This window comes from Pteropus alecto, unplaced genomic scaffold (genome assembly GCF_000325575.1).
Source record: "Pteropus alecto unplaced genomic scaffold, ASM32557v1 scaffold287, whole genome shotgun sequence".
In the NCBI taxonomy this organism is placed as follows: domain Eukaryota; kingdom Metazoa; phylum Chordata; class Mammalia; order Chiroptera; family Pteropodidae; genus Pteropus; species Pteropus alecto.
Window position 1 is genome coordinate 787,118 of NW_006439718.1, and position 11,861 is coordinate 798,978.

An 11,861-nucleotide genomic window follows, 5' to 3' on the forward strand; every position below is an offset into this window, starting at 1 on the left:
TCTGGCTAATATTTCAAATAATTATAAAGAATTTATATATTCCCAATAAACTGAATTATTGTTGCCTTATGTTTTGCAGCCACCACCAAAGATACCTGACAAGCAATTAGATGAAAGGGAACACACAATAGAAGAGTGGAAAGGTAACATTCACCAGATTCTTAGAGATGAAGCTGAGAGAACTTCTGGCCTTTTATGTTGTTTTATTCTTCATCCTGGGGAAATTAAAAATATTTTATTATTTATAGTTCACATTTGTTAATATGATTATTAATATTTCCCTCCCTGACTTAATCCTTATCTCTCATTTCCCCCACCACAGAGACATTAATGCTCTCTGGAATTTTTTGTTCTTCCATAGCCTACAAATATACAAGCTTGTGTATTTGATGTCCCCCTCCTCCTCCTCATCTCCCACCCTGTTTTAATCTCAAATGGTTGTATACTGTGCATACTTGGCTTTATTCATGTAATCATATATTTTAGAGATTATTCTCTCTTGCTTCACATATCTGGCTCATTTGCTTAAATAGGTAGTATTCTGCTATCAGTGGTGTCACAGTTTCTATATTCAACTCGAGTTATCCAGTCTGTCATTGTTACAAACAACTGCAGTATTCTTTTGCACATGTGAGAACATGCCAATAAGAAAAATCCTACAAGATTTGCTGGGCAAAGGATATTTTTCAGTTATTTCCAGAATTCTCTCCAAAGAAATTGTAGCAGTTTACACTTCATCAGCACTATATAGGAATGTCTATTTTATCCCCACCTTCGCCAACAAAGTGAGTTAATTTTTAATCTTTGCCAGCAATCACATGTAGTTTTGTTTTATGAATGTGATTGGACATTAATAATGCTTTGATAGTCATGGAAATGTTAAACTATTTCTTATTTTAAAAGATTCCCTGGGACATTTAGGCCATATAATTTTTAGATCCTATTTACCTCATTTGTGTTGTCATTTAGTGTTTGGACCACTTTTATAGCTACATGACTTTAGACAAGTCAGTTGACACCCTTTTTTTAACCTAATCTTAAAATGGATACAGAAGACCTGTTGTTAAGAACTAAGTACCTAAATACTGGGAAGGCAAAAGGTAGTGGAGAGGTATAAACCTGAACAGGTTATTCATCGATTTATTTATGAGGGAAGAATTTGATTCTTCCTTTTTAAGAATAACCAGATATTAGTTTTATCTGAGTAGTCTTCAGGAGACATATAGTTAGACTCTGTAGAGCCCATCAGAATGATGGAATTGAGTAGAACCTAGTGCATCTATATATGTAATAAGTAATATACAAAGATTTAACTGTATTAAAATATCTAACCTGATTTTTTATATATCATTACATTTACAGTAGACATTTATCGGTACCTCATGGACACTTAATAGGCCACCAGTTGTAAAGCACACCATAATGTATCACTAGGAAAGAGAAAACATTGCCAGTTGTATCTTATAACACATTGGTTATAAGTTACAACCCAATTTCAGAGGTATTAAACTGTTAAAAAATATACCATAAAATCAGTGAAATATAGTGTTTTTGTTTGTATAAGTATATATCTGAGATTTTTGATTACTCTAAACATGTTTACTTTATTCTGTATCTTATTCTCCTAGCCCCAAGTGCAGTTTAATCATTACCTACAAACTGCCTTTTTCAAGATCTGCCAAAGAGTTTTAGCATCATAACACAAAGAAAAAGCCATTGCCATAGCCATTAACTACAGATTGCTTTGCCTAGTTAGTACTCCTAATTAGCTTTGGTTTTTCTACCTTAACCCCTTTCACAAAGGGGTGCCATTTTCTCTTTTAAAAAAAAAGTTCTCTTTTCAGGAATGCTTATCATTCTTTTTTGTTTCTTTGAAGAAAATCATCTCCCATTCTTTCCTCTATCAAGACTTCTATTTTTCTCTTTCCAAGTCCAATATGGTTACCATGGCCAGCAAATTTAGGCGTGTCGAGCTCTTGTTTTACCTTATAACCAACATAAACATTATCATACCCTATGATCAGAGATTCTTTATCAGAAGTTGAATTTAAAGAATTATAGACTCCTTAAAATTCTGTGCAATGTTTTTCGCTTGCACATTTTTCTCAGAAGAGGGTTTATAGCTTTTATGCAATTCTTCAAAGGATTCCATGACCCAGAAAAGATGATGAATAATGGCTTTGTAGCATCCACCAGAAGTTTCTTCTTAAGTAGACGTTCAGAGTCTCAAGACACATCACACTTGACATGGGGATCACTTAAAAGAATACAGGACAAGAGCCACTTACACCAACAGGGCAGTATCTGGTATCACTCTTTATTTGGAGCAGTCTTCACAGCAGTCCACTCACTGTCCAGAATCCCAGAAAAAGAACAAGATTCCCATGGAGAAATCTTGACAGTGATAACATGTCATGCTTCAGCTCATATATTGAAGTATAGCTACCTGTTTCTTTTTCTTTAATAAAATGTATTTATATTCCATCTGTTAAAAAGGCTTGCACATACTCTGTCTTTTAAATCTTTTAACAAGTATCTGAGTAAGCCCATACATATATCAGATACTATGCCAGGGCTCAGGAAATAGAAGTTAATAATACAAGTGATTCGAGCCCTCACTGAGAATTAAATAAGCACTTTTAGTACAGAATGATATGTGATATGATACAGTATAGTACAAAGTGCTGGTGGAGTAAAAAAGATAAAGCTTCTAATCCCAGCTCTATCCTAATCCAACTTTAGGAACATTAGTTAAGACAGATTTTTGTTCTTTTCAACATAATTTGTGGTTGAGGATCAAGAAATTGTTTTTAACACCTTTGACTCTTAGGTTGACACAGACCCTTTGCCATTGGAAGACATTGTTCAAAGTACTTAATGTGTGTAAAAATTGTTTACTTAAAACATACATGTCTTATGAAATTGGCTCTCAGACTTTGAAAAGTTTGTTTATGTTCTTCTCTTTTTCAGAATTGATATACAAGGAAGTTATGGACTTGGAGGAGAGAACCAAGAATGGAGTTATACGAGGACAGCCCTCTCCTTTAGGTTGGTTACAATAGAAGCTTGGTTAAGATTACAGTTTACTTCTTGTGTTGTAATCTTCAGTGGCCTAAAACCTGCAGTTCTTTCTATAGTTGCTACCATTATTATTCAAAGTTTAATAAGTATAAGGAGTACAATTTGGGTTGTTAAATTGGAAAACATTGGTATGCTGTCATACCAATGCATCATACTAATATATTAGTAACTTAATTCATCAAATGCATATCTTTTTCTATGATACTGACCTTCTATTGAAGAACAGAATTTTTTTTGTTGGCATTGTTGTCTTTTTTTAAACAAGAAATTTCTCACAATTCAGTATACTTAAACTTTCTATGACTTTAACAGTCTTTGCTTTGCATAAATTAGCTAAAGCTTCTTTACAAAATTTGGTACATGTAATACCAAGTTACCATCTTTTTCCTTTTGGTACTTTTGATTTGTTGAACTAAGGCAGTGATATTAAAACTACCACCAGAAAGTGTTCTGTCTCTAAGAAGAAAACTGGTTTGCAAGAGTTAAACATTATCTTTTAACATAAGCTCATCTTATATTTAATTTTAGTATTTGTAAAAGCATAGGGAATTGAGGGGAAAAGTTAAATGACAGGCAGCATGTATATATTAAGTATATACTACGTGACAGACACTGGTGGTTTATGTACTTAATTTCATTCAGCCCTCAAGACCCCGAAGGAAGGTTGTTATGCACACTTTACAGATGAGGGGACAAAAAATTCAGAAAAAATAAATGACATAAGGATTACAAATCTATTACTCAGAAAAGCTAATACTTGAAGCCGTGTTTATCAGTAATTTCAGAGGGCATGGTTTTCTCAGCATCCTATATGACTTCTGGCTAGGAGAAGAGACTTAACGGCTTTAGAGGTTAGGCCAGTTTTATAGAAGAGATGAAATCTGAGCCGAGCCTTGAAGGTCAAGTAGTGTTTCAACAGATAGGTCTTGAGTTTGAGTAAAATTATGCCATTTTAGTTATTCCTTGAAAACTCTTCTACATTCTAAGAAAAAAATTGGATATTAGATAAACAGATACAAATCCGATTATGGGTAAGAATTTTAACTATAATTTCTGATGCCTATTTTGTTGAACTATAAACACATTTGTTTGAAGAATTTTTGTAGCCGCCTACAACATTTTTGGTTATATTTTAGAGTTTTGTTTTTTTATTTTAATTTTTGTTTTTTAAATCCTTGATCAGGTATGCCGTCTTCCAGACTATTTCCTGTTGAAAATATAAATTGATTTCAATAGCTTTTACCTAGAATTTAGTTGTAACAAAAGCTATATTATAAATGTTTTAATAGCAGAGTTAATTAGCTTTATATTGATAAACAGTTATAGTATAATTAAATGCTCATGGTGAAGGCTCAAATGGAATTTGAAAAGTTCTTTATCTGGAAGAATTTTATACTGTACAATACTATCCTAGTAGGTGGTACATCCTAAGTGTTGAATGTTTGAGTAAACTGAAAATCATGAAATAAAGAGAGCAGTTGTATTTGTTCTTAATTTATAAGTGAAAATTTTGGATCCTAGACAGCACTTGACTATGGTTGCAGAATAAGTCAATGGAAAGGACAGGGCTGCAGGTTTCTAACATTTTCTGGATTCTCTTAGCTTGCAAAGAAGAATGTTACTAGAGCTGTTATAAAAATGGTCAGTTCTTGACTATATGCAAAAATAGAAGGAAGAGCCTTTGACATCAAAATATTAGGTAATCATAATATCATTTCTACTTGATTTTAAAAAATGAAACATCATTTTTCCCCACTGTATTGCCTTCTTATCTTTATTTGGTTTGGCCAATATTAAAATGAGTTTGCATTCATTTGAGTGTAGAGACTCACATGAGAGAGAAATGACCCAGATAGCTGAAATGAAAGATTTTCCATATTAGTGCCATTCAGATATTTGAGAATTTACTATACTGCTTTAAAGTTCAAAAAGTTAATCTTTATCAGATTAGGAAATTTGGATAAAAATATAGAGGCATGATAATGTATATATAAAATTCGTATATTCTTTTATGAATTGAAGGTTTCAGTACAAGTCTTTGAAATTAACCTTAGTATTGTATACTCTTGAATCAGAACAGGCACATCCTATACTGTTGTATGAACTGAACTTTTAAAAATGTTTAATATCTTCATTTCACTCTGGCTGGGAACCTAATGGACCTCTCTTAGGTCTAAAGGTTATCACATTTCTCCTTTTCCTTTCTCCTATCAAGGCCTGAAGTACTCAGTCTGCTTTCCTTTCCCAGTGCATCGCCAGTTACCTGCTCTGTCCCTGTGGTTTCATTCCTTTCTGTCTCCCAGTCCCCTCCCCAGTTCCCTAGAGATTTGCCTATTTCTACTCTTCTGGCTATTTCCTTGTTGCATTTGAAGACAAGCTTTCAGAGGAACTTTTGTATTTAAGTGTTTTATTACTCATAATTAGACAGAATGGAGGATTAATTTCAAATACTGAGAATACTGGGTTCTGGAGCACTGGTTTTCAACCTGCTTAGTTTTAACATCGTTCGGTGCCAGAAACTCACCCCTAGAAATTCTTCTTATTTCTCATCTTAGAAACCATTTCTTGTATTTTATAAATGTGTTCTTAAGAACTTTTGTATAACTTGCATTATTTAATATATTCAAATTTGGAATGACCCTTATTTAGTGATCATGAAGTTCAAAAGTACTTAACTAGTGCGTGGATCATCTTTAACATATTCCCCACTCTGCTATGTTATTCCCTCCCCTGTTTGACCTTAAGAAGATTTCTCTATAGGTTAAGTACAGGCATACCTCAGACATACTGAGGGTTTGGGTCCATACCACTGAAACAAAGCAAGTATCACAATGAGGCTGGTTGTAATCTTTTTGCTGGTGGAGGGTCTTGCCTTCAGTTTGTGGAAGGAAAAAAGAAAACACTCTTAAAGCACAATAAAGCAAAATAAAAAGGCATGCCTGTTTTCCTATTGCTTTTTAAAATCCAGAAAATGCTTGTTAAGCTATACTTTTAGTTAAGGAAAATCTTACCCAGCTTTACCTATTTAATCCATATTTGCATTTATCAAGTATTTATTTGAATAGAAATTAATAAGACCTGAGTTTACCTAACTGGGGCACTCAAGTGACCCTGGTAAATCATGTAACCTCATGTAAACCTGGGCAGTCGAACTAAAGACCTTTGCACTTAAAATGATTTCAGACTTGGCTTTTACTTTAAAACAAGATGTACCAAAAGTATTGTTTGGACTTTACAGCGAGAAGATATCCTAAATCATTTTTAATTAGGATAGTAGTTTTTACCTTTTTCCATCATACATCATAGATCCTCTCTCCAACAAAATATAATACAGTTTTTCATATGTTATCAATATTATTCACACACAGCCTGAACCCAATTTATGAAACTTGCTGTAGGGCCATTTCTAAATGTGGCTTGGACTTAATTCTTGTCTTGAACTAAAAAAAAAATTGGTAGGAAGGACAGGACTCAGGGTTTCCAGATGTTTTCAGAGTTCTTGCCTCATAGCTTACAAGTGAAGAGAGTTTATAAATTAGTGTTGTGTTGAATATCACTTGTGATTATTTTAAAGCCAAGAGAAAAATTACTGACCACTGGAGCTAGCCAGTACAGTACAAGTAGCTCGGTCTGCAACTCTGTCTGCAACTGATTTGCTGTTTTGTTTCTCATAGCACAGGTGCAGCAGTGATCAATGGCTCTCAGCATCCATCGTCATCGTCATCTGTCAATGATGTATCTTCAATGTCAACAGACCCGACTTTGGCCTCGGATACAGACAGCAGTCTAGAAGCATCAGCTGGACCTCTGGGCTGCTGTAGATGACTACTTGGGCCTTGGGGCGGGTGGGGGGGAGGGATGTGGAGTCGTTTAGTCATTGATAGAACTACTTTGAAAACAATTCAGTGGTCTTATTTTTGAGTGATTTTTCAAAAACGTAGAATTCATTTTGTAGTAAAGTAGTTTATTTTTTTTAATTTCAAGTGATGTAATTTAAAACTTAAGTTGTGTTTTAAAACAGCAACAAAACCGTATTGTATTTTTGCTGTAATTAACTGTATAATATAAACCTAATTATTTTATCATGGTTTAAAATTTTTGCATATTTGCTTTATCTTATGCTGCTGATTTTTTTTACTGAATTTGTAAGATTTTGTTTATCAAAGCAACTATTATGTGGTGACTTGCCTATATCATGAATTATTTAAGGTTTTTATAGTTTTTTTTATTAGAATTTATTTCAAATGTTTTGTTCATGATGCTGTTCTTCAGGGTTATGTGCTTATCAATGAAATAACCCAGAGGAGTGAGAGAACATAACCTGTAGCCAGTTATATTCAGGAATAACTACTGTAAGTGATGAACGTGTTAAAAAAAAAAATACCCCCCAATTTTTGCTACTTACCAATCCTAATTTAGTTACAGCAATTGGCAGGTAATCCTACATGAGTTTTGGCAAAAGCCCCATCATTTAAATGGCAGAATAATTCAGAGCATGTCTTTGAAGACGCTGAGTGTCTACCACCACCTTCCTATCTTCCCACCTCACCCAACAAAAGTAAAGTAAAAATTCTGCAAATTGTGGCGTGCTCAAAGCTTATGATCACATAAAGTCAAGAGGATACTTCATGAATAATACATTTCAATGCAAATAAACAGATGGTTCACTTCTAGCTATGAGCCTGTTACTGTATACACTGAGTTCATCTACTCAGGCTGGAGGTCTTAGTGATGGTCTAGAGTCTGGTCTTTCCCTTTCCTGCAGCCTTGGGCCCTTGGACCTTTCTGGTTTCCTATTAGAGTGTCAGTCGAGCACCAGTTCTGGTTTTTCTGGCCATTTGATTCTACCTGTAGCATAATCATATTTATACTAACTGTCGGGAGGTTCCAAAACCTACTTAGACTTCTGTAGGTGATGTATCAAATGAGCAATATATGTACCGTTCATCTGAAAATAGTAGCACACAGCCATATATAGAATATCATTTTCTAAGGACTGTTTCTTCACACTGAGCAGAGCAGGCATAAGTGGTGATTATTTAGTCTGAGTCTTTCATTTTTTTATACCTGATTTTCAATAAAACATACAATGTGGATGTTGAGTAGTGTAAGAATGGTGCTGCTCCTGACAAGTGTATGTTAACTGTTTACATTTTATATCTGCAGAATTATTTCTCTATAACTGAATTTTTTTTTAAGTAAAATGTCATTGAAGTCTCCTCTATGAAATACATTGTCTCCAATGCCCCTAGGCACCTTTTGTTGTATTTGGAACAGGAGGGATTTCATGGAATGAACTGGGAAATGCATACTTAAATAAGTGACAAGGTTTTAAGCAGAAAGCCCATTGGAATTAATGACTAAGAGGAGCAAGAACTGGTGCAGCTCAACATGCAGTGTCTGAAAGTTCGCTTGGCATGTTATTTGCATATTTAGTGCAAATTTCCTTTTGAGTAAGATATTTTAGATCATTGTTAATGTGCAATATTTAGGATTAAAATACATTAGCCTTTTTATATGCTTTGAAATAGCAAGTTTGTTTTTGATGTTTTAAAGTCATGATTTCCGATCTCTTGAAGTTGTCTGCCTTTTTATCCATTTTCTACTCATACAACATGGTGCATTAATTTTATTACGCAAATTAGAGTTTTGAGGCTGTAACACCTTGAATTATAGACAGGATTGGATTTACGGAGAAATTTGAGCATGAGTGTGTTCTTAGTTTATATTACTGTGACAGTTAATTAGCTCTATTTTCTAAGCTAGATCATTTCACTATTGCACTTTAACAACTGACATGCTTTCAGCTGATTCCCATATTTTATGTTTGATTGCTAATAAGCCATCTCTTTTGATACAGATTTTGGTTAAGCAAGGAAAACCAGGTGTTCTTACTGTATCATTTATTGTAAATGCCAGCTCCCACTTGCCAACCAGTATATTGCAGTTGCTTCAGAGAAAATTAACTCTTATTAATTAATGTAGACTGAAATACTTAAATTATATCCAGAAAACAAAGTCTGTTTGTTAAATGTTGTGTGCCCTAGGTTTTTAAAATGCCATATCTAAAGACAACTTTCCCTTTTAAATCTGTTAAGCTAAAGATATACTTGTTCATTTTATTTTAAAAGCTTTTCAGACCTTTAAAATATCGTAAACATTTGTGGTTTTTTTTAAGAGAAATTACAAATAAGACTTCCGTCAGACAGTACTTATGTAAAGCCACCTTGCTTATAACTTTGGCTTTTCAACTTTATATACTTAATATACCTATCATCTTACTGTCAGAAAATTATTTTGATCAAGATCTATTATTCAACCTTACAGGCTAGGAAAGAGGCACCAATTCTGATTTTTTCCACATATTTCTTCCTGGTTATTCTGTTACCCTTTAATGTATACTGACCATTTATAAAATTATTGTATTGTTGGGATTGCTTAATTATCATATACATACATAGAGCATCTCAACTCTTTCATACTGTTTGCTGATAATAGTCCTCATTTTGTCACACACCCAAGGCTGCTGAATTGTACCTGGTATACACTCTTCCAAGTTGGTAAAAGCACAGTGCATTCACACCACACTTCCAAGAGAAATGCCAGCCTCTTAAATTAGGAGGCTACCACACAACCCCCTTAACAATACCAAGAAACTCAGTTGTATGTAAAGCAGCAAATTTTCTTTAAGCCTTTGTTATTCTGTTCCATGCTAATCCAGCTGTGTTGTCTAAAAGGTGAAGGTGAAGAAGACATCAATGTCTGATAGTAAAATCAGCTGCAGGCAAGTGAAGCTGTTTGGGGGTTACAGATAAGATTTGGTTTACACTATAGGCCAGTATGTGCTACACATCTGATCACTTAATTACTCAGTGTTGCCTAGGCACAAGCCTGCAGATTCTGAGGTAAAAACATAGTCCATTTTCAAAAATACTGTTGTAGTTTGTGAGTGTTGTTCATTGGTCACATTAGCTATAGAGTGAATGCATGAAGCCCCATGACCCCAGTAAACCTCTCTTACCGGTAGAAAAACCAAACACCACCATTCTCTCATTAGCAGCCCTCTTAAATGTTGCTTCCTTATCCTTTACATTTTAGTATACATTGTGTTTCTACTGATCTCTCTTAGGTTTTTCCTGAATTAGAGGAAATGGATTTTTCCTTAATAGCAAGAAAGATGAAGAGGTAAAGGGCATTGAAGCAGAAATGTATAGTTTGGGGTATGATTACAAAACTAGTAAGGAAAACAAGTCCTAATTTCAAACTAACTGCTCTTAGTTAAGTGCTCTTAGGGAGAGTCTAGTAAGAGTAACACTTTCTGGCCATTCCTGGTTTAGATTCTCTTCATTACTGAAACTTTTGAGAAATATTACCTGTGGATTAGTTTTGCACAATGTTCTATTCTCACAATAACTTACAAATTAAACTAGATTTTTATTGAACTACCTCACACTAATTTTCTATGCTTTCCCAAGTAAGCTGTTGCCCTTACTGTTAGATCTTTACTGAGTGTGAATTATAAATGTATGTTAAATACTTTATAGCCAATGTCGACACAATACCAGTAAGTATGTAAAATATATACCTTCCATAAGTAAGAGAGAATCATGTGTAAAATCTTTGACTGTATATCTTGGAAAATTGTGTTAGATGTGCTTGTCGGACATTATTACTGTCTGTTTTGTAAGTAGAAACCTGCTCGTAATATCAGTCCATTCTTTACATTTTACAAAAGGAATAAATCTTAGTAAATTTTACGAAGAAATAAATTACTTTTGTAGGCCTGATATTTGGTATATTTTTGAGAAGCTCTTAATCTTTTAGTCGAATGATGAAGTTAAATTGAAATAGCTGTCTACCTGGACTGTGACATCTATTTTCTCATTACAGTTTATCCTGTTCAACAGGTTTTAAAACCTGAAAACCTAAGTGTGATAACGATGTAACATTTGCTTTTCTCCCTATATGATGCCATTCCTTCTTTGTTCCACTTTCTTCCCTGTGTTCCATTCCCTCTCCTCTCCTCTAGACAAAACAAAATGGGGCACTTTGTAGGGAATGCTGAGATAATTATTGTGGTTTTTAATCATTCATGCCCTAGTCATTAAACATGCACCACTGGAATGTAAACAATGTTATCTAGTATGTTCATTGGTTATAATATTTTAAATAAAAAACAAAAAAAAAGTGGTATGAAACTGAAATTAAGAGTTTTCATTAAAAATCTAAATATTTAGATAAAAGTTTTTCCAGGCAATTTTAAGATATCTTGTGCATTGGGATAAATGGGATAATACTAGGGCAAGTTTCTTAGATTTGGTTTTTCTACAGTTTGTAAGGAGTCTAAACTATTACCCTGATTTTCTGGTTTATCTAGTCTTGCTCTTCTGGTGTGTGAAATTACTGGAGAAACTATCTAAAAAATGGAATTTGCTTCAATGCCCTTAACCTAGTTCTTGGTAACCATTTGAGAGAGCAGCCATCATGGACATGTGGCAAAAATAAGTATTTAAAAAGGATCTCTTTCAAAACCCAGGCTTTGAGCTTTGAGTGTGTTTCCAGCTTTTGCCGTGCATACATTCTCTGCCTGCATTGGGCAGGCTGCTATGTGTGTATCGGGGTCACTCTCCACATGTATTCCACCTCTGCACAATGGCACTCCTCCATCTTGCTCAACTCTTGCTTCAGATAATCCTCATATCCGTGTTGTCCCCACCCTTGTCTTCACACATTTCTCTGCTCTGAGGAAAGGACAGGACAGGGGCAGGTATTTGCCTTAC

General features: G+C 34.2%; 1 protein-coding gene across 7 annotated transcripts in view; it reads left to right on the forward strand.

Moving 5' to 3' along the window:
- The window catches only part of MAPK8 (mitogen-activated protein kinase 8), a 93,607-nt gene extending 82,322 nt beyond the window's left edge, over nt 1-11,285 (forward strand). For 5 of the 7 annotated variants that reach the window (XM_015593253.2, XM_015593252.2, XM_006916920.3 and 2 more), the window contains 3 exons: nt 80-143; nt 2,971-3,048; nt 6,761-11,285. In XM_015593253.2, coding sequence (XP_015448739.1) covers nt 80-143; nt 2,971-3,048; nt 6,761-6,906 — 288 coding nt within the window. In that variant the 3' untranslated portion in view covers nt 6,907-11,285. Of the gene's footprint in view, nt 1-79; nt 144-2,970; nt 3,049-6,755 lie in introns of all 7 variants that reach the window. The other 2 variants (XM_015593255.2, XM_015593254.2) reach the window with 1 other exon arrangement.
- Nucleotides 11,286-11,861: the final 576 nt, after the last annotated feature.